Source organism: Amphibalanus amphitrite, unplaced genomic scaffold, assembly GCF_019059575.1.
Source record: "Amphibalanus amphitrite isolate SeventyFive unplaced genomic scaffold, NRLGWU_Aamphi_draft 000365F_arrow, whole genome shotgun sequence".
Classification (NCBI taxonomy): domain Eukaryota; kingdom Metazoa; phylum Arthropoda; class Thecostraca; order Balanomorpha; family Balanidae; genus Amphibalanus; species Amphibalanus amphitrite.
This window is the reverse complement of record NW_024881859.1, coordinates 128,141-155,357: the sequence shown is the minus strand read 5'-3', so window position 1 is coordinate 155,357 and position 27,217 is coordinate 128,141. Positions and strand designations below refer to the sequence as shown.

General features: G+C 52.9%; 2 protein-coding genes across 7 annotated transcripts in view; one reads left to right on the top strand and one right to left on the bottom strand.

The window, feature by feature from the left end:
• LOC122389611 (neurobeachin-like) overlaps positions 1 to 27,217 on the top strand; it is a 157,729-nt gene that overhangs the window by 97,552 nt on the left and 32,960 nt on the right. The window lies entirely within an intron of this gene.
• LOC122389613 (protein mab-21-like) lies at positions 14,743 to 17,219 on the bottom strand. Its single transcript, XM_043381801.1, has 2 exons — positions 16,243 to 17,219; positions 14,743 to 15,309 (listed from the first exon to the last, which is right to left on the bottom strand). The coding sequence occupies exons 1-2, from the start codon at positions 17,122 to 17,124 to the stop codon at positions 15,055 to 15,057; spliced, it is 1,137 nt and encodes a 378-aa protein (XP_043237736.1). The 5' UTR covers positions 17,125 to 17,219; the 3' UTR covers positions 14,743 to 15,054.

The window sequence follows — 27,217 nt, the reverse complement described above, 5'->3', positions numbered from 1 at the left end:
CTGGAACATCGGAGTGGGGATCGGAGACGGCAGGTAGAGGGGGAGGCATCAGGGCCATGCCCCCCAAGGGAAAATCAGGGGTCATAATATACTTGGCCCACCAAAAAAAAAAAAAAAACAAGTGGTGCCCCGGCCCTTATTCGATTGTCACGAGGCTCAAGAAACCCACGCCAGCTATTAACAGCTCCATACTGGTCTTTGAGGGTCCTACACTGACCTCTGAGGGCCCTTCCGTGGTGGTCAAGCGCCCACATTGACCGTGGAGGACCCGCTTTGACCTCTGAGCGCCCTCCGCTGGCCTTTAAGGGCCCCAAAACCGGCCTCAGGGGCCCATCCGGCGTCTGAGGGCCTCACATCGGCCTCTGGTGGCATTTCTGTCTCTCGGGTACCAAGGCAAAGGCTAACCTTTACGTGTCCCTGAGGGCCCTGTACTGGATTTTGAAGACCCGGTGCCGGCCTCTTAGGGCTTGCATCGGCCTCTGAGGGCCTATTTTGGCCTTTGGGGTCTTGGAGGGCAATGAAAGAAGGGCAAAACCAACAAGTGACCGTGGTCATCGACCTCGACTCGTGCACTCGGTCGGTTTGCACCGTCATTGAGATGGGAATCAAACCGCTGAGTGCCAAGGAGCTGCGAGCAGAGCAGCTCAAGGATGAGCAGTTGGAGCCGATTATACGATTTACTGCATACCTACTAATGTGTCACATGTATAGGCAGAAGGATGTGGGCACGCGTTTCATGATCGAAGAATATGCGTACTACCACGTAACTTCTTCGTTTTTTTTTCCAACTAAATATTAATTATTCTCCCTCGTTTTTAAATTACAGTGACCGAAATCCAACGAGGAACGCAGATTTGGGGGGGGGGGGGGTAGGTGGGTATTGGTGACCAGACTCAAGCAAAGGTTTGTGGCGACGCCTTGGAAAAGTGTCCCTAGAAGTTCTGAAACCGTGGTGACGCCGCTGGGCATCGGCTGCCCACAGGGATAGTGTGTGCCCGTCGATTCAGACAGAGCTCACCCTGATAACTCGGAGCCATAAAAGCCACTGCTGCTGTGGTGCTCCTCAAAAGAAATAAAAATACAGAGAAGGACCGTAGAGATCTCAGGAATTTCGGTCCACAGGGATAGCGCGGCGTCTACCTGTCAGGCTGTCGGAGCTCACGGGACAGCGGCTGCCCGTGAGAGCCTGAGACAAAGGACCGAGAGCAGTGGGTGGGCGGTAGGACTGAACAGTGAGCACCTGGCTGAGGTGCCATGGTGATGTTACACATGCATTATGCATGGGACCAATTGTAGAGCTGCTGGTCGCGTGAAGGATCATTTCCATGTTGAAAAATTCCGTTGTTAGTCATTCGGACAAGCGTTTGCTAACGGCCTAATGACAGCCAGCGAGTTTTCTGCAGCTACCATCCTACATAAAGGATGGTATGGGTTTTCTGTATAGAGCAATTGATGGCATTCCTCCTGACAATTACGCTGCAAGACCCGCGAGTAATGCAGAACCTATCCTGACCCTCGGGTCGCCGAATGCCGAACTTTAGGACCTGGCAGTCGTCTCTGGCATTCGGCTGTGGAATTAGCTTCGCGTCTCGAACCCGCTGCACTCCTCGCCGGCATGCCGTGCCGTCCAGCTTTGGATATGTTCTCTTTAGCACCCTGGTGTGCGGATGGCTGCCGGCAGCCGCAAACGACCCGACCACTGCCACTGGGACTCCACGGCGCCGCGACCCGCTGCCAGTGGACGCTCCTGTCCTCCTTCGGCAGCAGCGGCGGCCCGGCGAATTTACACACCGTTTGGAGACGATTGCGGCGGTCCTGGCGAGACTGCTGCGCTGCCGGCGCAGCAGCGGCGATCTCGGCGCAGCGGGCAGTGGCGGCGGCGGAAGTGTGCAGCGTGCACGGCGCCGTAATTTAGTACCTTGTTCATGGGTGCCCGGGGCGGCAGCGGACCGGACAGCGTCAGACGCGGGCCGGGCCGGGCGGAGCTGCTGACGGTGGGAGCTAAGGACGATCAAATCGCAGCGGTTGGGAAGATGTTGGAACTGAAAGCTTGTTCTGGAGTAGCTCAGAAGAAGACAAGAGAGTCTCGGGTCTCGGGAATGGGAGCAAGTCTGGGAGCAGGCCGGTGGCATCGTTACGTTCTGTCAGGGTGGGCTGGGAGACGGGCCGGGCTGGGCTGGGCTGGGAGGCGGGTCGGGCTGGGCTGGACTGGAAGGCGGGTCGGGCCCGGTTGCAGTGGGTCGGGAGCGTGACCGTTTAGGCGGCGGCTGAGTTATTCCCCCGTCAATCAGAGGCGCTGTCGTGAAACAGGCCATTATTGCAGGGAGACGCACCGCAGGCGGGCGGATAGAATGACGAGCGGAGAGAGTGAGCAGAGCGGGGGCAGAGAGCAGAGTGAGAGAGGTGGAGGGTGGCTGCTGCAGATTATTGGAATGCTCTTAGTGTGAGTGCGACGTCCATTGGATGGTCCAGAAAGGTGGTTGGGGACGCCGCAGGAACATACTCCCGAAAAGGTTATCTTATTTCCATTGACTCCTCGGATTTCGCTTCCTCATGGACTGTTGTGCAGTTTAAGTTCCTTTTTTATTTCTTACGCTTCTGTACAGGGCTGTGGAGTCGATGGATTTTTTTAGTGACTCCGACTTTTACTCCGATTTGGACTTCAAAATGAACTTCGAATCCGGCTCCGACTCCAGCTCCGAATGCGGGCATCGCCCTTTAAGTCGCCACATAATGGATGTAAAGTTCATGTCGGAGATCTTTTTATTTTATCTTGCCTGAATCGACCATTTGTGCGTTTCAAGGCCTTGTATTGCAAATTCTCTTCTAAGTAGTTTGCAAAATTAAAAACAGGTTTTGGCACAGCTACAGTCATCTGTTTTTTTTTTTCAATGAAAACGCTCGTCCAAAACGGGTATGGCCTTAGCTTCGAAATAATCGGATTTTGAAAGGTCATCGAGCCTTGTCAAATGAACAGGTGTAAGGTATGACTTCACTGAGTCATGCGGTGTTAACTCTGGAGTCTCCGGAGTCGGAGTCGGTAAGATTTTGGCGACTCCAACTCCGACTCCGACTACGGGCAAAACTGTCGACTCCGACCAACTCAGACTCAGACTCCGCAGCCTGTTTCTGTATATGCGAGGAAAACTACAAAATTATGGCAACTCCGGAATTTGCCGAATGAGCAAATGGCCCAAGCGTCCATTTGAATCCGCCAAACGGTGTCCGGAAGTGAAGTCTCCGTCGGGTTATGTTGGATTGGGCTGCTGATTTGTCAATTATCGATTGGCTCTGTCTTGTTTCCTCCGTTCGGGCACTGGGCACTGATCGCGGAGCTAGCTGAATTGAAGTTGTGGACTTTCGCTCTCATTCTCATTAGGGGCTATAGGTTCCGGCTGTCATTTTCATCATTAGCAAAATAAGTCAGCCATGCTAATTTAATTAGGAACTGGACACCTATAAAAGTCGCTTCTAGTTTTTAATTGTACAAAAACAGATAGTCGTCTCCTGGACTTTGGTGGCCCTTTCTGGGGTCCCTCTCCCGCCGCCGTCGCCGCCGCTGTGGGACCCCCGACCCGTCACGCTCCGTTGCCGGCGGCACGCCCATTCCTTTCGGCCGGGCTCGGTGGGCAGCCGACACCTCGGCACAGCGCGGCGGGGGCGACCGGCGACAAAATGGCGCCGCTCTCCGACGATGGCGACCGGGCCGGGCTGTCGCAGCCGCCAGCTCCCCGGCTGAGGCTGACACAGCCGCCAGCTCCCCGGCCGAGGCTGACACAGCCGCCAGCTCCCCGGCCGAGGCTGACACAGCCGCCAGCTCCCCGGCTGAGGCTGAGCTGACACAGCCGCCAGCTCCCCGGCTGAGGCTGAGCTGACACAGCCGCCAGCTCCCCGGCCGAGGCTGACACAGCCGCCAGCTCTCCCTGGTGGCGGCAGCCCGGACCGAGCGGGGTGGGCTGTGGCAGCCGCCAGGTCTCCCCGGCTGAGGCAGCGGGGACTGACTGAGCGGGCTGTCGCAGCGGCAGCCAGTCTGAGATAGCTCGGACAGCTCTGGCAGCTGGGACGAACTCAGACAGCTCTCGCAGTTCGGACCTGGACGTTGATGGAGCTGGTGTTTGACATGCCGGCATTACACTTCGCAGAGCGGAGGGACAGAGCTCACCCCTTCCTAATATAGCGCCGGGACGACTCTCTGTCATCTGCTAAACCCACCCGGCGCTGCAAGCCAGGTGATAATGCATTTACATCAGCTGTACTGTCGTTAGCAGAGTCTGCAGTGACCAACTGCTACCACCGCGGCCTTGGGCCGTCAGATTAGCAAAGTATTATCGCCGCCACCACTTTTCGCCGGCTAATTGGCACCGAAAACTCCCTCGGAATGGGCTTTATGTCACGGCTGTCGTCGGCGCTACCGGCCGGGTCTCGCCGCGCCGGACATTAATTGACAGAATGTGTTTTGATAGCGTTTTCCTGATCGGTGACGCCTTTACGAGGCTCACGAACACCTGCTTATCCGTGCCAGCGTGAGGTGACGCCAGATGTTATCAGATGTCCTTATGAGAACACTGCCAGGCTGTGACACTGGCCAGTGGTCACCGCCTCCTCAGATTGGCTCACCGCGCAGCCCAGAGGCCGGAGCAGTGTAGCGTCTTGTTTTACAGCGCTGCCGGCGCTACCGATGGGTTCTGGGAACCCGCTGCTGCTGACCGAGCGGTGGCAGAGCTAAGCGGCAGACCGTCCATCTGAGCGGCGTACAGGGGCCGGGACCGTACCCCCTGACGGCGGACAGCGCGACAGCTCGTCACCGGGACGGGCCAAATTTGTCCAGCCGACAGACAACTGTGACCGTCCGGCTGCATAGGAAACGCACCGGGCTGAATTGGAAATGCACTCCCCGCCGACAGCCGCCAGGCGAGCTGTCGGCCGGTGATATGATTGTCCGACGGGCTGCCTACCTTCGCCCGACGTGCTGCCTACTGTCGCCCTCCCGCCTGAGGAACGGTGCACCGCGCGGGCTTCTTTTCATTCGAACGACAACCACTCAGGGACGCCGCGGATGGATGCGCCCCACTCACGGCTGTGTAAACCCCGTGTTTGAACAGAAGGTAGGCGTGAGACGCGCCGCCGGCTCGTGTGTCAAAGGGGCCGCGCGCCGGACGGAATCGGTCGGCGGCGCCGGATCCACGGCGGCTCTGAATCGGATCCGGCGTGTAATCGGTGTGAGCCGAGCTGCGCGCCGACAGACACCGGAGACGCCGCTATTGACCGGGCCAGGAGCACTTTTTGCCGCCGGGATTAGAGAGGAGAGTGAGGAGGGTGGGTAGGCCGCTCGGCTAGCGCCAAAGGAGCGCGGCATATGGGGCAGACACGAGTTTATGGATCTCCGCGGCTCAGCTAGCTAGCTCGAAAAATAGTCTCTAAGATGTCCTAAGGATTAGTTTGTGAGTGAGGTCGTCAAAACATGATCTGGTAGGTGTTTACTAGGCTTTGGACTCGTCTGAACTCTGAGTGCGCCTGTCATCTTCTGGTGTCATTTGCTTCCTCTGAGTGCCAGGCGTTACCATAGGAGTGTTACCATCCTGTGTTTCCATCCTGTGTCGCCGTCTGGTGTCACCCGCAAAAGGCGGAACTCGGGTGACAGAAGCGTGACCGGCTGACGCGCTTTACGACTGGGGCACGTGACTCAGCGGCCTCCAACCGGTTCCTCCGTACACGGCTGGAACACGGCTCGGTCGGCGCCCGTTCGGTGTCGCCGCCGCGCTAACAAGGACCACGCTGATCTCACTGATGGACGCTGAATAGGTGTTTCCCTAAACGTGCCGCTCGCGAGGCAGCGCCTCCTTCCGTGTGTCACTCAGGGGGCTTAAAGAGGAGGCAGGAGCCGCTTCGTGTCCGCCGTATTAGCGTGTGGACTTGTGCTGGCTGGACGGCGCAGTGGTCAGCCGGTCACGACTGGCGGTGGCAGCAGTGTCGGGTGCTGCTGTTATTGCCGTGTGAGTCAGTGCTGGGTGTGTGAATGATGCTGTGCTGCTCCCGTTCGTGATGAGACCGGCGTCCCTCTCCGTCCGTCCTTCCGTTCGGCTGACTGTCCTGTGTATGTCCCAGCGACTCGTCCTGTCCCAGCCTGCCGTGGCGCGGTGCCGCTCCGTCCCCTCGCCTCTCTGCAGCCAGCTAAACCCTGCACGCCGTGCTGTCGGCGCGGTGACAAATTTCCCGCCGTCACCGCGCCGCGCTGCATTGTCTCTGCATTGCTCGCCGGATTAGATGAAGTTATAATGCCGTCCAGCGATGGCGCGATAAACCGACCGACCACCATACTGGCGAGGTTCACCGGCCGGCCGCCAGGTGGCAGGAAGGTCGCCGCCAGCCGAGCCAAGCCCCGCCCGCCGGCTGGCGTCACCTCGTCGCCTCCAGAGCCGCCGACGCCGCCGACTGCGACACTGCCGTCATCCGCGGCACGTCATCCCGGCTGTCCCTTGCTACGTCATCCACGAATGCATTACCCCTCCCCCGCACAAGACACAGAAGGGTTTACACCTACAGACAGACTAGACTTACTCCCACGGCCAGGGTTTACGCCCGCGGCCTGACCCGGACGTGCTTAGGATAGCGGTTCGGCCGCGGCGGGGGATGAACGGGCCACCCGCTGGCCAGCACGTGGCGCGGTAGCCCGGAGAGGGTGGACCGGTCAGTGTTTGACATGATCGATGTCTGTGTTACGTAGTCGCGGTAACGCCCGAAAACACACCGTCCATCAGGCTATGTCTACAAATCCGAACCCACACCCATCATCTGTGACCGCGTGAGCTACTGTGGCTCAACCGTGGCTCACCGTGTCTCATTTGGCTCTTACTCTCCCGTCTTTCTCTGACTCCCCGCCGGGGGGTTAGAGAGGTCTCAGTACCTGTGGGTTGTGATGAGCGGTACTCACGAGAGTTATATCCGCTTCTGAAACCCACACTCACATCCTGCTGACGACAGTCATAAACTGCCATAAACTGATGGTCTCTGACGTGAAACATGTGCACAGTGTGCAGTGGCTACTGTCTTCCCGGCTATGCATCGGATGGGAGTGCGGGAGCGTGGTCATATGTTCCCCAAATAGACGGGTCATGGGAGAACCCCGGGGTTAATCCCTGAAACGAACGCTCATATTTGACGACGCTATGTGTGTTGGTATACAGTGAGGCTGACGAGTGGTACGGATGAGTCCGGAATCCAGCATACAGACTTTTTGTCGTCTTCAAACAGGTGAGCGTAACAGTTTTTCTGAAGTATTTTTTTTTTTTAGAAAAATAAGTCACCGACTGTATCCTCATTACATGATAGTGAAGTGGTTGCAGTACTCGAATCAAATTTAAAAAGTTTGACACTGTCCAATAATTATATCAGCAATTGTGGTCAAGCATATCGATTAAAAGCGTCTCATGTGCAAGTTGCAACGCATCGGGCATACAAAGGGGTCCGTGAAACAGAGACGGTCACGGCCATTTCTTGGTGACCAGATCGGACCCCATCAATGCAGGTTTCAAAAGACAGGAATCATCTCCGAGAACTTACTTGCTTTCAGCCGCCCGTGGTAGAGATAGTCTTTTCTCCGTTTCGCCCCTCCCCATGCCGTACTGTGCCGTACTTTGAGCGGAAGGCTGTGCACCAGGTGCAGGTGGTTACCACTCCGCTCTCCGCCGCGCAGAACCCACCCGTCAGAGCTGACAGAGCTGTTCACCGCGGTTGATGCCGTGATCGACGGCCGGACACGGCACAGCGCGGCCTCAATGAACGCAGGCTGAGAATGAAAACACAGCTGTGTGCGAGAGGCGAGGCGCGGACCGGGCTGATTCACAGATTCCCGTGGCAGCCGGATGATGGGCGCGAGCGGACGCGGCCCGTGGGGTGCACCTGTGCTGACCGCTGCAGCCGTTCGCTGAAGGTTCTGACGAGGGCTGACAGGACGACTGACCGGCGAGACGTGGTGGGGATGCTTGAATCGGCGCCGGTTGTGGACGGGGTCTACTCAGAATTTCGGTACTCGACGGGAGGCTCAGGTCAGGTGCTGCCTGCCTACTCCTAGGGTAGCTCTCGTACTGTTTGGCGATAGATGGCTGCTGGTACTTTTGGCGAGTCTGTGAATAGTTCGGCGAGAGGAAAACGTTGCACAACGCTAACGTGCAAACACCTGCAAGCTGTATCAGCAGCTGACAAAACAAATGCCAGTGTTTCTAACCTGCAGTCCCAGCTGCATTGATTCTGTTTAATTTATCAGCGCATGTTTTAATGCTCGTTGGCGGGTAAAGTCAAACGCTTTTCCCTTATTCACTCTGGCGTAGCTTTAAGCATTTCAAAATTTGGGACAAATGCCCTTCCCCGTGGCGCCCGAAATCGATGAAATTTTACGTTTTTGCTGGAGCATAAAGAAACCTTCACAAGTTTTATACATAAGTTTGTTTTAAATTGCACAACATTGTATAAAGATTCGAAATACCAGGAGTTTTTGGAATTCGAAGTAACTTTTTTGGGGGTATCCGCCACAACGACCAACACCGCCTTTCTTGATCGGCGTGTGAGTTCGTGTATGTGAGTTGTGTGATTAACCAAGTAATTGTTTCGGGTTTTAGTCCCTGTGATTAAAACCCAAAACAATCTTGGGAAAATATTTTCAACGACTCTGAATGCCTGTACTTTAGTTTAGTAGGTTAGTAATTCAGCCGCTAAATAAAAGCTGCAGTAACTTTTTTGAAAACCTTTTTTTTTGCCGGCTACATTAGGACTTAATATTTGAATTTATATCAATGTGATGTGTGAGTAACTCGAAGCTGTGAGCTCACCATGCAGGACTGAGGGTTCTGATGTCAGCCAAACATAAGATAAATGTCACCGATAAATGCGTCTGACAAATAATGGCAAGACTGCTAAATTGGTTTAATCAGCTTAATTTCGGTGAAATTAGCTGATGCAGGTGGATACGACCATGATGATTTATTTTATTAGGACTATCAAGCGTTCACCTACGAGAGTAAATCGTTTTCACTGGCTCGGTCCTGGTGTTTTCCATAGCCCAATGCTTGGCGTTAGTGCTTAATTCCCCAACTTTCCACTCACGGCTCTAAGCCACCACTCCGCTCTCCCATGGAGTACATAATTGCTGATGGCTTCATCCTAGTATTTTCGATATCACAGTCATAGATAACATCAATCATGTATGAATGGCAAAGTTATTGGCACTCAAGTGGCAACCCAATCGGGATGGTTTTTAAAAGAAAAGCAGTCGATTCCCCATTCGGAAATTTTGGGCCCCATTCTGCATCAGGCTGATTTCGTGTGCAATCCAGATTCATGTTACCTTTGTCATAGTGCATGACGTTTATTCCGCCACCTTAGCACCCATGGCTCTCCCATTTTTGTGTTTTTCATATGAATGGCACTAGTTTCTCCCCATCCTCTCGCCCACGTCTCTCTTCCACCTCTCTTCGCCCGTCCATCCGTTCCGTCCACCGCACCGTTCGGTGATCGGACCGGATCACTCCCAGCTGCTACCGTCGGCCGCCGGCCGATGACGGGCGCCTGTCAGTCTGTCGGCGGGTCGGGCCGACGGCCGGCCGTCTGGGGGCCAGGTGGGCCCGGCCACTCACTCACCGGGACACGCACGATGACGGCACGGTATGCGAGGAGCTGGACAGGTAGGTAGAGGTGAACAGGTGCGCGGTGAAGAGAGACGATGGGTCAGTGGTGAGAGGGGCTTGAAAGGAGGGAGTCGAGAGTTGAGTGCAGACTTGAGAGATCAGGAAACTGGCCGTGCGCAGGAGGGTGGCGTGTTTGGAAGATAGGTTAAGAGGTGAGAGATGCAACCGGTGACCGAAAGGTCCGTCTGTTCGGTTTGTTGGGGGTTTATGTTTGATAGCGAGGGGTAAGGTCAAGGAGATTCAGGATGAGTGATATTTAATATCCTATGCGCCTTAATTGGTTTATGTATGGATAAGGGCCCTCGGTGTCTTGATTCCAGACCCAGGCATACTCGTACTGGACAGTCGACGAAGACGTGTGCTCGGACATTTTCATTCTATGGTGTTTTATTGCATCTTTTGGTTGGCATATGGGATGCGTGGCCAGTGTCACCGCATTTCAGCTGTTTTTGTCTGTGCACAACCTATCAAAATTCAAAATCACTGGGTCTGCCATGCCTACATGTCTAAAGTTAACACAGCTATCGACATTGAACGACGATTTTCATGGAATAATTGCTGAAATGGTCAGATCTACCATTACAAACAAGTTTGATCCAAGAGGTGGACATGCGATACTGGTTTACCGCATTGTGGTGCCCTCGCAGTGAACGTAGGGCTCAATATCAAACACAACTGGACAAATTCCTGGCCAACTCCATGAAGTTATTTCATGCTGACATCATTCTTTGTGAGCAGTAGCCACTCGAGGTCCTTGTTGCTCCGTGTAAACACGTTTCGATAATCGAGCTTCGATGTTGGACAGATATTGAATTCAGCGAATGCTTCGTAACAAGGATGTGCATCACGCTACATCCTGCCTTTTGCGTGGATGAGGCTCATGAACACTGAACGGGGACATGAACTAGTAATTGAGAAATGGATCTACAAACACCAGTTATTGATTATGAATAATGGAATCGATTAGCAACTTTCTTATAAATTATCATCCCTTGATCTTCAACACAAACATTAAGTTACGCTCTTACGAGTCGTTTTATACTTAAATAACTTTGAAAACACGGAAATTCAGCGATTTTTAGGGGTGTAATCAAAGTATGTCGACCATATATGTTCCCCCATTTGGCATATTTGGCACCGACCAAATGACTGAGACTGAGAGGCAGGCGGGTTTTTGTCGTAATATCGCAATATGAATCACATTATAAATCCCGTGGGTCGAATGTTCAAATGCAACCTTACTGAACTTTGCCTCCTGCTGCTCGATTATAGTTGATGCAATTTCCTCGAAGGACTTTTCTTGCCCTTCGTTTTCAGCAAGCTGGCCAAAACACTCAGCGCCGTATCACTGTCCGCTGTGTTTACGCCTTGCGCTGCCGTAAGCAGATATTTTGGCGGCTTTAGTGTCCACCCGGCTGTCGCCTGTGACTGAGAGGCAGGCGGGTTTTTGCCGCGCCGGGCCGGGCTGGCCGATGTCACCCCGTCACCGTCCGCCGGCTGGACGGACATTGGGACGGCTCGCCACACGGCCGCGTAGCCGATTTGTGCGTACCGATGACGACCAGATGACGGCCTGTTGACGGTCCCGGTGACGTATGGTGATGGATGACGATGGTCTGTGACCGCTAATGATGGCAGGGGAGTGCGGTGACGACCCGTCACGGCGGGTAACCCGTCACGCTGTGGCCGTCACGAATTGTGGCCCTGTCACGATCTCGTCTGTGACTCACTAGCCCTCTGGAGCGTGAAGCTGATCCACTCGCACCAATCGATAGTTTAAACCAGTTCAGGGCGGTGGCAGTACTCTACCAGCGGCGAAGGTGTCACCAGAGCCGCCGACAGACGCGGACGGGTTGGGCTTGTATCGTCCCAGTCATCTCCCAACGCCGGGCGATAGGAGGGCGATAGTCGTCCGATGGACGGCCGATGGACGGGCGATGGATGGCCGATGGACGGTACCCGGTCAGTGATTCTGTCATCACCCCAGAGATGGATACTCTGACCAGCTCCCGATGACGTAGCGGGAATAAGGATGGTGTGATAGGCTCGGTTCTCTACCTGATCGGTATTTGTCGGGCTTGTCGTAACGCTTCCCAGAATATCGTGGATATAAAAATAGCTGCTTAACTAGACGTAAAATTGTACCTCAATGTTCACGATATTTAACGATTGTCAGGCAATTAACATGGGTCGATTAAGTTTGGTGTTATTTCTGTGTGTGACGAATCGGTCTGGTCTGCCCTCTGACCGCCTGACATTTGTTTGTGTTTGTTTTGTCGTGTTTGGTTTGGCGCAGGCCGCCAGAGTTTCCACATGACAGTGGCGGCTGGTAGTTCGCGTTACCTGCGATCGGTTGGTATCATCGGTGCATCGGTTGATTTTTACAGAGTTTCATCCACTGTTTTCCACCGTAACGTATCCCCCAGGTTTTCCGTTACTGGATCCGCAATCTTCCCACCGTTACGGACAGTGACTGGGGGAGATTTTTGCCTTGTTTGTCGCTAATGGGACCGGTCTAGGGAAGGGGTCGGGTGTCCCCCGTATGATCTGTATCACCGGATGAGGGGCTGGCATACTGGAGGGCGGGTAATGACAAAAACGCCCCCGTTCCCGTGTCGTTTTATTGCCGAGTTTATTACTGTGTCGCCTGCAGTCATGCGACAATCATAGTGTTTTGTGTGGTCGTTTTTCACTGAGACCAAGTTTCTGGGCTTATCTTGTGCCAAAAGTAAAATTATACATATTTTATTGTTTCCGTGATAACGTGCATCAAATGCTGCTTGCTAAGAGAACCAATGCAAACCGAAACTACGCCTCCGCGCCGCCAAAAAACGCGACGATAGCAAGGACACTCAGCTTTTCTTTGAGGACATCTTTCTTGACTTTAAAAAGTCGTGTAAAGAAGTGTTTGTGAGCCTTCCAGCAGTCATATGAGGACACATGTGTCAGCTAGGAAAGGTGCATAACATGAAAAATGAGGCCAAACATGCAAAACGTGTGAAGGCGGCATGCCGAACGCGGCACTGGGCTTTGAACTTAAGTTGAATTCAGACATGCACGATGCTCGAAGTGCGTCCACCATTGCAGTCCTTCAGGAGCTGGCACCCGAATTTGCATTTAAATGTGTATCAGAAAATTGTTTTACGGTATATCTTAACGTCACCATTACTGATGCTAATAATGGCAAGTTCTAAAAGTCCACTACTCTATTTAATGCCCAGTGTCCAGAACTGTGCACTGTGTAATGTGTATTGTACAGTCAGCATCATCAGTATCTATATCGCACTAATGCCGGTTCATGTAATCCACTGCTCCATGACCTCAAAATTAATGCACTCTGCTTCTACTTGCTGTATGAACAGCAAGTAGAAGCAGAGTGCACTGATTTTGAGGTCATGGAGCAGTGGATTACATGAACCGGCATTAGTGCGGCGTTTTGGGTTACAGGACAGTGTTACCAACGCGAAAGGGCGTCAGCCTGTAAGGATGAGTTCATGGGGTTTGTGCAGAAGCTATGTCCCTTGTTGAATCATTAGTTGAACCGAAGGAGGCATTGGGCGTTGCGGGGGGCATACTCCCCAAAAGCTTCCCAGAAATCACAAACTTCTGACTTCTCTCTTTCCGGTAGACTTCTATGCAATTCATTGCAAAATTTTGTAAAATGTAAGTGTAAAGGGTTCCTTTTGTGCTAAGAGAACGGCAAATTTGGAGCGGTTTCGAGCGCATGGCCCAAAGGCTTCCCGTTTCAGCCATTTTGCTGAATAATGGGCAATATGATTTGATGCTCATTTATCAAGGCACTCGGACTTTCTTTCACATTCAAAGACAATAGCAGACAGCTTAACTGATGAATTGGTCTGCAAACGTGTCTGGTATACCGACCATAAATTAGCATATATTCTGCCATGCCGTTTCTTTTTGCGTGATGCCACGCGCCTGTTCTGTCACACCATTGTTTGTGCGCATTGACATGTATGACTGATCAGCATCAGCGCTTTTCTAGCCAGCCCATGGCACGGTCACTCGTGTTGTGGCAGTGCTGTCCTGTTTTGTCCTTTCGAGAAAAATCGCGCGCATGTCCTTGATCATATGGGCTTTTTGTATGTTTCTGTGAGAATGATGGTTTAGACGTATTTCATGAGCCTCGAGCTCAAACTTTTTGAACGTATAATTGTTATTGTGGTGACATCTTTGCAGCGGTTTAGCTTTTCAGCCATCCAAACCGTCTTTCCTGTGATCCATCCACCGTCGCACCACTCCTCGTTTTCCGCCTTCCCCATTTGGACGACTTCGCATTGCTACTTTTGTCCGTTTGCATGGCTGTAACTTTTGACTTTATCGGTTCTATTCTCCTTTGGCGCCTGTGTCTGTATTGTTGTGTCTGGTCTACGTCTGTTCATGTGCTTGTGGCTGACGGTTGTGGTTGTGTGGTTCTTCGTCTTTCTATCTGTGCCTTTGAGTATGCCAGTTGCAGAGTCAGATTGTGCCTGTATCTCCGTCCATGTGTCTCGGTCTGTACTCGTGTCTGTGTCTGCGTCTGCGTCTGTGCCATCCATGCCCCTTCCCCAACACGCCGTTCCCATGGGTCTGTGTGCTGGATCCTCCGGTCCTGGATGTAATTGAGACGCTCCAGTGGACCGTCTGGCTCTGTCGGAGCAGCCCCGTGTGACAGTCCTCCGCGAGCGGTCCGGACTCGATGCTAATCAGGCCGGGAACGGTAGAAGGGTGCTCCCGGGGTGCCCGTCGGGTGCCGGTCGGAGCTCGGTCGGGTGCCCGCCCAGCCCGGTAATTGCCCGTTTTTACCTGTGGCTGGCCCCGCGGCCGCGCGGCGGGGCCGCTCAGCGCGAAATCCATCACAAAAGCCAGCAGACCTCCGGGCTTTGGCCGCTGCTGTAGTCTCTCCGTGGGGGCTGGCCGCGGGAGGCCCTGTGTGGGTTTTGGTGAGGGGTGGTCCTCAGCAGCCCGGAATATGAAGCGGTGGATGGTTGACTCAATCCCATTCTACTTACTGTTGGTCCCAGCAGCGTGCTCATCGGCTATCTCGTGAGACGCTAAGGCGGACTACATTGGTATCACTGTATTGACTGAGCTAGCAAATAAATAACAACAAACATATATACTTATAGGCGTGTCCATTGCATGGGTGCGGTGTGATGCGCCCAGCGCCTTCCGTTCACCCCATTCTGATCGTTTGTGGTGCACTATATCTGTTTCCACCGTCCACTGTCCGCCGCCGCTGCCGACATCGTCCCTCGCGCGTCACTCACGGCAGCACGGCACTCACGGCGATCACGGCAGTCACTGCAACTCACGGATCACTATTCACGATCACTGTCTCGGCCTCGTCCGGGCCACGTCGGCCTGCGACATCGGCTCACAACTTCTCGAGCGCCTTGGGGTTGAACATGAGGTCTCTGAGCAGGCGCCACACCTGTTTGGCGGCGGTGTCCATGGCGGCCGGCGAGATGCCCTTGTAGAGGTTCAGCGCCGGCAGGAAGTAGTGCGGGCACCGCCGGTTCTGCAGACACGAGATGAGCTGAACCAGCAGGCCCAGAACCCGGTCGTAGATGGCCGACTCGTCCCACTCCAGCTCGCGAGGGTGCTTCTCGCATTCGTACAGCAGCAGGATCTGCGGAATGGAGAAATCCTGTCGTCAGAATTTGGCTATTTATATGCATGGGTATTCTCTTCTCACATTCCAACAGCACAGTGAGCAAACGGAAGAGTTGTGGTTACAGTGGTTTCCTAGACGTGGATGATGTGTAATGCTTCCCTATTCGCTACAATAGCAGGATGTGGTGACGGAGAGCCGGTGGTCAGATGTCGGGATCTGCCGCGCTGGGGCTCTGACTCGTCAGATCTCACCGTCAAGTGACACCAGTGAGTCCGCTCGGCTCTGAGACGGCTCGGCTCGACTAAATCTGGCCGCAGCCGACACCGCCGCAGCCCTGTACGGGCGGATTGACGCGCGCTAACCGGTCCGCTATCTCGGGTTTGTTTGCACGCCTGAAAATATGTCCGTCGAATTATCTGATGTAGCGCCGGGTTTGCAGCACCCAGTGACAGTTTTGGAGATAAGGTGTAAAATGCGGCGTGATGGCAAGGGGATGATGTATGGTGACGTTAAGTTATAACCTTTATGAGCTGTTGATGCTAGATTGATGTCAGCTGGCTTGAGCCTTGAGTTAAAGTGTCTAGCATAGCCCGCCTGGAGGCGATATTCGTGCTCATTGTACCTACATGAGGGTTTCAATGTATTCATCATCTGTTATTTGTTGTTGTGGCAGGTTGTTTCCAATTAACTGGTGGGTTCTAAGTCGTGTGAGGACACATCACTCCGTTCTCTTGGTTTAACTTTTTCGGAATGCTAAACTAAGACGTTGTGTGATTATTGCCTGGGTAAGCTCCCTACGTCAGCTTTGTCTTCGTCAGCTGGATCCTTATGCCTTATCTCGCATTGCATTGATGAAAGATAACGGCGGAACTGCCGGGTAGGTCCAGGTGTGTGTGTGATGGAGGATCTCACGGCAGAGGAGTTACGCCCAACCCGTGGGTCTCTCACCTTGAGGTGGTAGGAGGTGACCGGACTGCCGGGCAGGTCCAGGTGCCTGTCCCGCAGCGTCTTCATCAACGAGAGCACGCGCTTGCGGCAGCCGCCGTACAGCAGCCTGTTCTCGGCCTCGTTAAAGCTCAGCACCCAGGCGTCGCCCTCCATCGAGTTCTGTTTGCTCTGGATCGCCTGGCTCTCCTTGCTGAGCAGGTCGAAGCCCTCGGCCTTCACCTCGGCTACCAGACTAGGTAGCGGCCACGGAATGCCCGGCACGGGCCAGTGGGCGCCAGAGCGCGGCCACACACCGGCACAGCGGAACGACGGCGTCACCTGTACCACGTACCGGTCACGGATCCGCATCCGCACCTCGGTCGTGTCGCCGATCATCTTGACACAGTCGCGGTAGTGTGATTTGTCGCACGCCTGCGCACACAGGGTCTGCAGCTTGGCGCGCATCTTCCGGGCCGACAGGTAGCCGGAGGCGGTGATGAACTCGATCCACAGCGACATGCTGCGCTTGCGGCCGTCGCTGAGTTTGAGCACCGAGCAGCCCGGGATGGTGCCGTCGTCGACAAAGTTGAACTCTCCCATCTGGTTCAGGTAGAGAACGACTTCGAACTCTGTCGGGGAGAGCACCTCGAGACCCTCGAACCGTCCATTGCACTCAGTGAGCGAGGAGATCACGCGCGGCTCCTGCACCTCCACCTCCTTCAGAATGTCCTGCACCACCTTGCACACCTCGCGCACCGTCTTGGCCACGGCCGCCTTCCGCGCCTGCACGCGCTCGGCGTAGTAGCGGTTGAAGTGGAAGAGCGCCTGCGACTGGGCGGAGAGCACCTCCGAGCCCAGGTGGCCGCCTAGGCCGTCGGTCGGCATCTTGGCCAGGTCGAGCATTCGTACTGCGCCGCCGTCGTCACCGCGCCGCTGCCGCCGCCGTCACCGCCGCGCCCAGACTGCCGCCGCCCACCGGCCGGCCGCGGCGGGCGGCCGGCGCGCCGGCGTCGGCGGCGGCGCCGGGCGGTACGGGGGGCGGCGCCTGGCCCGGCCGCGGCCTCCCATTGGCCGCCGCTCGGAGGGGCGGGCTCTGAGGGCTGGCGGTAACACTGGCCGTGTCGGACGCGGTGAAAAATGACCGTCACTCGACGGAGATGGATCTGCGATGGTGGCATCGGTGATAGCCGGAGCGGAGGTGGCGCGCCGTGCGTGCGTGCTCTCACGGTCCGCCTGACCTGTCAGAGCCGTGACACGCAGACCTTATAGGGACACCGCCCGCCCGAATCGACCCACGACTTCGTGCCGCCATGACCGACCAGAGTAGCACGCCCCCTCACTATCACTGCCCCAAAATGCAGGCACGTTTTGTATGATATCTGCATAGTTTGCAGGTGTATCCCATGGTGCCATCGTTGGGCCACTCCTTTGTCCGCGGGCCTGTCCCGGTCAGGTGTCCACCCCTCCAAATGACGGTCATCTACACGACACAGCGGGACCATAATTCACGCGCAAATGGATGCACGTCGCTGGCCGTGCAGGGTGGACTCGGGAGCGGGTGCTAAATTCGTCTGGGGTACGCCGGCGCGACACTCGGCGTTATGTGCGGCCTCGTAACGCGAGGCTTCTCTCCTCTAAGGAATGTGATAGCCCGGCACTAGAAGGAGAAGTGTTTGTTGATGGTGGCCTGGAAAGATTCCCGTGATAAGTGGACAGGGGTGATAAATTTTGAAGAAGCTGATGGTTAACTCTGGGAACGTTTCTTGTATCGGCGGGAGGCTAAATGACGCACGGCCTATGCACCTCGGGCATGAAACTGGCTCGGAACGAAAATAAACACCCGTATAAGCGGCCTCCACGATAAGGACCACCAGTTAACTTCGTCATTGCGTAGCTGTCATTCAACTAAAAGTCCGTGTCATCGCTGTGAAATTTCGTCCATCAGTCTCTTAATTAATCCCTGCGCGCATTGACGCCTGATAAACTATCTGCACAAAACAGGGCGGTGGTTGTTTATTGAAATAGCCGCGGCCGCTGACCCTCCGTCACTGTCAATCTGTGTATACTGTCGGCCGCCGGCTCTGTCATCGTGTTTATACCACTGCTGCGCGGCCGAGAGTCTTCACCAGCCTCTTCAGCGTGAGGAAAAAACGTTTTATGATTTGAGAAGTGTCCCGTGCGATGTGTGGAGATACCTTCTCTATCACTCGGGTCGGAGCGAGCTGCCTTCTACCCTCGTAATATAGGAAATGGTCTGAGCTTGGTGGATGGTGGATGAGCACTCAGTACGGCGTAATGAGATCGATCCCTTGGAGATGTGATCGTTCGGTGGTCGGTCCCGATTCCGAGCGAGCTTCCCAATAGAGACGTGCGCTTATCGGTCATTTGGCGCTGATCGGTTCAGCGGTATCGGCCATGCCACGAGAGGCTGATTAAGCAATAGGGAGACGTAACGCAGCTGCCTACTAATTGGTGTTATGACCAATGAATTTGATACAGCATCTGGCTCAACTGGCTGCAAGGCATGCGGTGAGGAGTCTAATGAGGAAGAACTTAATGATTTAGTGTTATTAGTCTGGATTTAGAGGACCGTGTTGCTGCGTTGCTGGAGGTCCACTGGCCGATGCCCTGGGCAACTGGTGCCTTTTTTCCGTAGCGGCGGCAGTGGGCCGTCCGTCATCCCCGTATGTCGGGTGGACAAACACAGGCCTCTGGGTGGCGTTTTTCCGTGGCTGTAAACTCCGTAATTGGTGTAAGGTGGTGACGGCTGCGCGCCAGACCGTGGCCGGGGTTCATAAACAGACAGACAGACACACAAACAGGCGCGGCTCACAGACGGACAGACGTACAGACGGGCCGGGGTGACACGCACGCTACGGTGACTGTCTCTGGCCTGGCGTTCGTTAGTCCACCGCCTTCTGTTAGTGTTTGGGGAGGGGTCAGACGCGCGGTGGTCTGAAGTCCGAGTTGGACAGTGGACACTGGTGCCACTCACTTGTGGCATGTCGTTGCAGCGCGGGGTAGCGAGCAGATTGGTCTTAGGTCTCACGACACTCATCAGTTGAAATGCCGTTCAATCAGTACTCTAACCACGCAACTTCAATTGACAACCGTAGTTCTGACCATTTCCCCTAAACTCACAACTCAACTCACACTCATCGGCGTTCCTCGTTAACTCCCCCACCGGCCGTCAACACCAAACAGATGTCACACGCGTGCGACCGGTGATGGCAAATTTTTGCCGAATAAAGTTTACGACTGCCAGCTGGTAATTTATGCATTGCCGCGCGACGGCCCGACGGTAGGACGGTCGTAACTCGTAACTCCTAACTCGTAACCCGTAACCGGTAACTCGCCGGTGGGGCTCGCAGCTGCCGTGTCGGTCTCGCCAGCAGCTCACCAATGAGTGCGAGGGTGAAGTCTCTTGTTTTAGCTGAACTGGAGTCGGGAATGGCTTTAAAAGTTTGGTTTGGACAAGCCGCTGCTTCTGCAATCCTAGTTTGGAACGGTGCGGGCTTGCTGATGTGAGGCCTCTTGCACCAAACTACCTAGCTAGGTAAAATCGAAAAACTGGTTTCAGAATAAGCTAATCTAACGGTGGTAAATTTGTTTGCAATAGCCCAATATATAATCCTATATGTGCTTGCTAAATTTTGCACGCAAATTGTTACATTTGAGACTTGGACTGGGTATACGATGCAAAATAATCCAAGCATTGGTGCAAGAGGATTTTGGTGCAAGAGGCCTGTGCTCTCTATTGATATTTGATTATGTTATTTGCTAGGCATTTGTTAATGTTATGCATACATAGTTGCTATACTTTTTACCTCTGCAAAGAGCAATGCCAGGATGCTTTAATATCACATTTTATAATAAAATGCGGTTGATGAGCGCTTCTCGCTCGCATGCATACCAGATTATTTTGAAATGCTAGATTGTGAGATGATACATATTGCAAAAATGATCCACGCGAATTGAATACAACTTTGCGCGCCTCGGCTTTCGTAATGATAAGTCTCGTTTGGGGAGCCATTTTGAACCGCCGCAGCTTGCAGACATGTCGACAAACGCGATGCTCACTGCTCAAGACGAATGACGATATGCAATGTGCATACAATGCGCAGGACATACTGTTCACATTAAACGGTACCTTTTCATGAGTTGAACAGCATGTGCCCTGTAACTCATGGTAAACAATGCCATCTGATTTTGCAATGCTGCTATTGTGTTGTGCATTACACCTTACAGATGCATGTTAACGACCACCAACGCTGCCTATTCACGTGATTCATGCTATGGGGGAGGGGCATGTCTTACATTGAAACAGCCATCCTCTTTCAACTTTTTTTTGGTAGATGGTGGATAATTACGGGTTTTACAGCCGGTTAAAAACTCCCCAACAGGGGAAAACGCCATCTTAAAATGATGTCTTATTCTGAGAGACGGCTTAATTTCGTATAAATTTGAACGCACCGACAGGAGAAACATTCTCTGAAGTTTCTCCGATTCCGCTCCGTTCGGCAGACGCCGTGTGATTCGTGTATCACCGGTCGGTCACGGGGCTCTCTCTCCGGGGCGGTCCCGGCCGGCGCCCGGTCCTTTTAGTCCAATTACCGACCTTTCGCCGCCTGTCTGTCGTTGGCTCTGTGTGCCTGTCTCATCCCATTGGAACTGTAACCCATCCCACTGTCCTCGCCGTGACCCTAACCCATTTCCCTCACCCCGGCCGCCGCCGCCGCCGCCGTTATCGGTCGCTGACGGTTTTCGGCTCGCCCCAATAGTTCGCCAGAATGTGAAGAAAGCGTACTGCGGTGCCGGGGCCCACTGGCGGCGCGAAGCGTGCCTCCATTGGCCCGTCTGGCCGCATTATGTCCACGTGACGGGCGCACAGGTGGGCGCTTTGTGCGCCCGGCCGGCGCCGCGGGACGCCCGTCGGACGCGCACGGGCCCGGAAAATGGGCGTCCTTTGTGCCCGGCGCGGCCGCATTGTGGCCGAGATGTTATCAGCGCTTAAATGGGCGGCTAAACGGGACGATATGATCTGGTCGGCGGCGGCTGAAGACGGCCGGCTCGCCTCTGGTGGTCACTGAGACTGAGGGTGAGCGGAGAACCCACACACAGCCGAGCGTACGGCGGTGTACCGGCCATTGTCCGCCGGGATAGGGCCGTCGTGTTTGTATTGTGCCGCCCCACGATGCCGCGCTCCAGGGAGGTTTTGTCGGCAGCGATCGGCTATGGTGTCCATTGCTCTTCTTTGCTTTGATCTAGTTTGGATTTTTCTGCTTAGATTGGGGTTGTGAATAGGATTTGAACCATTTTGTGAAGCTTTAGGTGTTCACAATAGTAAAGGCCGGAACAGCTTTTAAGCTCGCAAATCGCGTCTCGCTTTTCCCATTGCAATACATGGCATATTTTCAGCTCCCAACACGCAGGTCGTCTCGCTTTTACGCCGCGAAATCACGCCGGATCCTGCTCGGAAAACGCGAGCAAATCGCGAGCGAAACGCAAGCAAAATCAGTCCGGCGCGATTTGCAAGCTGAAAAGTTGAATCTGTTTCAACTTTTCAGCTTCTCTGCTCGCGAAATGCAAGCGAAATGGCGTCAGTAACCATGGAAACCAAATAAAGCACCTTGGCTTACGGCAATTTTAACTAAATACTGGCGTGGCCTCCTGCTTTCAGCACATCGGTATTCATTTGATTGACAATTTTATACGTACAACGTACTAAATTGTTTAGTTTTTATATTTCGATGTTTAAAAAAATCTTAAACGTATCTTGTACTGCGTTCAACATAAAATGAGGAATCCGTGGATTTTTTTTCAAAAATCTCCCCTTCGTAATTTTCTTCAAAATCAGTAAAACATAAATTTTATTAGAAAATGGTAACTTTTACTTCCGTTCGAAAAATTATATGCCTGGCATGTAGAATTCGGGCTGTAGACAAACTTTGACATTGTGGTCCCATTGCTTAGGATGTTCAGCGTTTTCAAGAGTATTTTCATGTATTTCCGTAAAACCATAACTACTTTGTAGACAAAACTTTTCAGAGTGGCAATCCGGGGTAATTTTGCCGGTGCTAGTGGCACAGCTTTGACGGTTCTCTCAGGATCACTATGCTGGAACGGCCGACTTGATAAGCAGTAGCGGCGAAACACCTTCAATTAAGGGGGGGGGGGGGGGGGGTACTGCCCATTTTTTCCATGCAACACCCATAGGGCTAATGTTAAAATGGTAAAATCAAGGGGGGCACCAGAGTTGGCCTGCGCTACGCTACGTTACGCACTACGTTACGCTACGTTTGCTTTTTTGGCCAAAACTACGATACCGAATTACGATACGTTATATATTGCTACGTTACTGAATTACGGTATTTGTTAATTAACGCAGCAAATTATTTTGTCGTACTACGTTATGCAATATGTCATCATCCACTACATACCCAGTGGAAACGGTTAGTCTCTAGTAATCCAAATACTGCGCACAATGATCGCCGGCTTTGCAGCATCGTCGGTGCGGCGGTGCCTACGCGCTACTCGCTAGATGCGCTGGACTTCCGACAGGGAATTCCCTGGGACTCCCCAGTGGGAAATCCCCGGTGTCGGTCCGGCCGGAAGAAAGACTCAGTGGTATTCATATAGCAGGCGTCTCACATCCGTGTAAACGGCCGGAGGTCTGGTGACGATATGAGTAAACTGAAAAAAATTATGTACGGCCCTCCAGCAAAAGAGTGGTTGGTTAGCCTATGTGCTTTTGGTGTAATAACTTTGAATGACAGAGACACTCCTGTAAAATGACTCAATAGAAATGAGAAGAGGGTTCGTGCACACACTTCGGCAATGGTTTTCAACAGCCATTAGACGAATTCATCAATGCAGATCGCTTATTGTGATGTTGGCAACCAACCACTAAATACCTGGAGGGCCGTACCTTATACAAATACAGCTGACCTGTAATTGCTACGGAATCCATTTCGTAGTTCCTACGTTATTCTATTATTTTCCGTACTGCGCTACCGAAACATCCCAATTACGCTACGAAACGGTACTGACAGCTACGGGTTACCGAAAACTTCAAAATAACGTAACGTAGGCCAACTCTGGGGGGCACGGTGCTCCGGTGCCCCCCCCCCCCCCTCCCGGTTCCGCCACCTATGTAATGATAACGTCGTCGTACCGAGCTGGTTGGGTTTATAGCCGTTGGCGGTGGCATTGCGGCACAGTCTGTCTCCTAGGGGCTCATCAAGACACTGCGCAAAGCAGCACGACGACGTTGCTAGGGATCTGCTCAAACCAAACTGATAGTCACATCTCCAGCTAGTAAACACTATTAACAACTCGTTTGCAGACATCGGAGGCCTATGAGATGTGAGGATGTGAGGATAGAGTAGTTTCTTTGATTGCTAAGAATTTTTTGATTGAAATTGGTCGATTATTTCCTTACTAGAAAAACAGTTAACGTTTTCTCACCACAAATAAAATGCAAATGTTTGATTTAGCAGTGTATGCTAAGGAAGCGCATTTTCAGTTGTGCAGGAAAATGCTGAAATAAGACCTGAGTCAAAATCATTCGAAGATAAGTCCAACATCGAGTCAGCCTAAAAATGCGTAAAGGACACATATCACTGCTGGCGCTGAAGCTGACTTGCCCGTAACATAAAATCCAGGCCTCAAATTAACACCGACCAAATTGCTCTACCCCACCGGCCAAATAACCCTGCTAGCGGGGCAATTTAGCCGCTTTGCAAACCTTTGTAGAACGACAAAATTCAGGCATAAGCAGTTGCTCTATCATTTTCAGCTTGCTGTATAAGAAAGTAAAATGAATGCTACACCTGCCAGCCTTGAGAGAATGCAGAAGTCTGTCGCCGATTTCGAGCTACAGCGCTTCCTAAAAAAGCAGCCAAATTACCCCATCCTCCCCTACCAAAAACCGAGCCCGCTCCTTGGGCCACTTGACCATCGCAGCCACATGCAAAATCGATATCAACTTTTCATGGAGGAATACGAAAAGGAGGAATGAAAGAGCGGAAGCAATTTTATGTCGGTACTTTAGTTTTGCCAGTTAACTTTAGTTGGCTCAAGGGTTTGGTGCTCATTAGATTAGTATACCGTATACCCATCGGCACGCTACCCACCGCGTGGCTACCAAATGGCGAGCATTCACCACTGAACCACTCGAGTAAACGGCCCCACCGTAGATGCACATGTAGACTGACAGTGGCCCGGGTGGCAGACGGGTTAACGGCACAAGGGAGACGTCCCAGCCAACCACTTGTCATATATAGAGTAAAGTAGCTGATAAAGGGGGAGATAGCGACAGACCCACAGGACCGGGCTCGAGTCTCCACCCCTACATCATCTAAAATCATTGCGATTTAGGCAAGATGAATTTACTTTTCGTGAAGTTTCTTTGACTGTATTTTTGGTAAAACCTTCTCATTTCATGATCTCATGTAATATGGACACATAACAATCGGTGCACACATCAGTATACACACATACACTCACAGACATGCAAACACATATCATTGACCTTGACTTAACTTGACCTGAAATGACCTCAGCAGCAAAAACCTGGTCGGATAGTGTGACAAAGAGGTTCTAGCTGGCTTGGCACCACAAAACGGCATCGTCATCGGTACCTATATGATGAGCAGCGCACTTGATATCCAACGGTGACCCAAAACAACAACATTTTTTAGTTTGACCTAACCTGGAAGTTCAACGACTGACCTGAGAAGGTAAAACTGGGAATCATTGGATTTGTCTCTTCCCAAAGAATCTTTTTGATCTCTACCGCAAAGATCTATCTCCAACAGGAACGAAATGGCGCGGGGGAATGGCACGCACCCCCCCCCCCCCATGTGCGTTCTAGGATGGGAAAATGGCATGTGCGGGCGAGGGTTAAGTATATCCTGTGATTTGCATAACGCAAAAGGAGAAACATGTAGTTTACTTACGGATAGTAATCGTTGGATTATTATATTGAATGAATTGCTAGATTAGATTGAACGATAGCAGTTGTTAGATTTGCAAGAGCGGTGTTGTATTCGTTTGAAAAACTTCTGAACAACCGATTGTGACCATGATACGTGGCAAACAAATACTGACTAAAATAAAATGTGAGTACACTAAAATGTGAGTGTATGGTGGGAGTCGTCAGCCACTACGGTGGCGCCACGCACTCAGGACACTATGTGTCTGACGTGTACAGTGTAGGACGGGACATGTGGTTCCATTACGACGACCAGCGAGTCAGCTGCGTGGACGAGGCGTACGTCCTGAATGAAGGTCACCAACGGGACGGTTATACCTTCTTTTACCTCCACAAGGAGCTCTGCAGCCAGATAGTCAGGATGGAGGGTGGGGGACTGTAACTGCCGCACGGAGGATTGGCGCTTGAATGCCTCCTGACCGTGTCCGAGCGGGCATGTGTGTATGGGTTTGTGTGTGCGTGTGTGTGGATATGTACCGGAAATGTTTTGTAAAATAATTTCTTACCGGTAAAATATTCAGTTTCAAATTATGTTCGGTAAATAAAATTGACTGAACAAAGTATAGTTAAGTTCCAATGTGGCATGATAAACTACCTGTGTGGCATGGCATCAACTGTTTTTAAGGAATTTCCTACAAAAGAAAGTAACATTTAACCTGTGCTGATTTTAATCAATGATCGAGGTCATTTAAAATACCAAAGCTAAAAAATTTTCATCGAAAGAACGCCGCATAAAATTTTGTCATGAAACAGACGCATGGATGTGCTAAGATGTCACGTGCAAAGGTCAAGTGTAATCAATAATCAACGCGTTTCAGCCGCGAGTTGGGAGCGCAAAGCGTTTTCCAAGCGAGACGCGTTTTCGACGCGGGTTGTTAGCTGAATTGCAAGTGAAAACACAGCGGACGAAGCGATTTCCGCGCTTGACGCGAGTTCGACGCGATTTGCAAGCGTGTGCTGTGTTCCGGCCTTAAGGAGGCTCATATTTTTATGGATTTCTTCTATTTTAATTAGCAACACTTGTGCTGATCAATCTGTCGCTTTTTGACATATGCTTTACGTGGGATCAAGAAAATACTTATAGCGTAGAATCATACGGCTTATCTGTCTCTTCTGTCGTTGGGCGAATGGGTTACTAAGCTGTTACTAATCTGTAACCATTTAGAGTTTTACTAATCTGCACTATACCGTATCATCTGTGATACATTACCGTGGCGCCGCCGGACCGAAATCCACCCTGTTTTGTCGCCGCCGCCTCGGTCTCTGTTGTCCTGTTGTGCTGTCCGCCACTTCTTATCTGGGCTCACCCTTCTCTGATCCGATCTCGGGCCGCGACATACGGCTCTGGCGCTCAGTTTTTGCCGCCGACCCTCTGCACAATCTGGTCTGTGCGCGGCGGCCTGAGAAATCACCACGTCTGCGGTCCCCCCGGCAGAGATGGTGATCAGGCGGAGATGGGGTCTGGGTCTGTAACGTGATATTGGAGTTGGTAGGTGCTACAGTTTTGGTTTGAACTGGGACAAATGAGGCAGATGACAGTGCACGGTGAATGTTGGATGGTGGACATTTAGTAACGGGTGGTTGGTAGACGGCCGACGGAGGGCGACAGCTGATGCGGCTCTGGTAAGCTGTTTCTCCGGCCATACGGTGGACGACGGACGGTGGTGGCTGTGGTAACTCGTTCCTTGGGCTGTGGGGCGGCGGACGGTGTTCGGCCAGAGCCGGGGGCGGTGGTTAGACCCGGAGCCAGGGGTGGAGGTCACCCTGGGTCGGGGGCGGTGCTCCATCCGTTTGCGGTGGCGCCGCGCTGTCCGGCTCGTACGTCAGCGCCGGGTTCCGGCCGCCGTGTCGCGCCTATCACGGCGACCATCGCCGCTACCTGGCGACGATCGGGCCGCAGATAAACCCTTCCTCTCCCTCCTCCCCCGCGGCCTCGGTACTGTGAGAGACGGCCCTGCAGGGCGCCGGCGGCCGTATTGTCCGACCCTGTCAGCGGCCGGG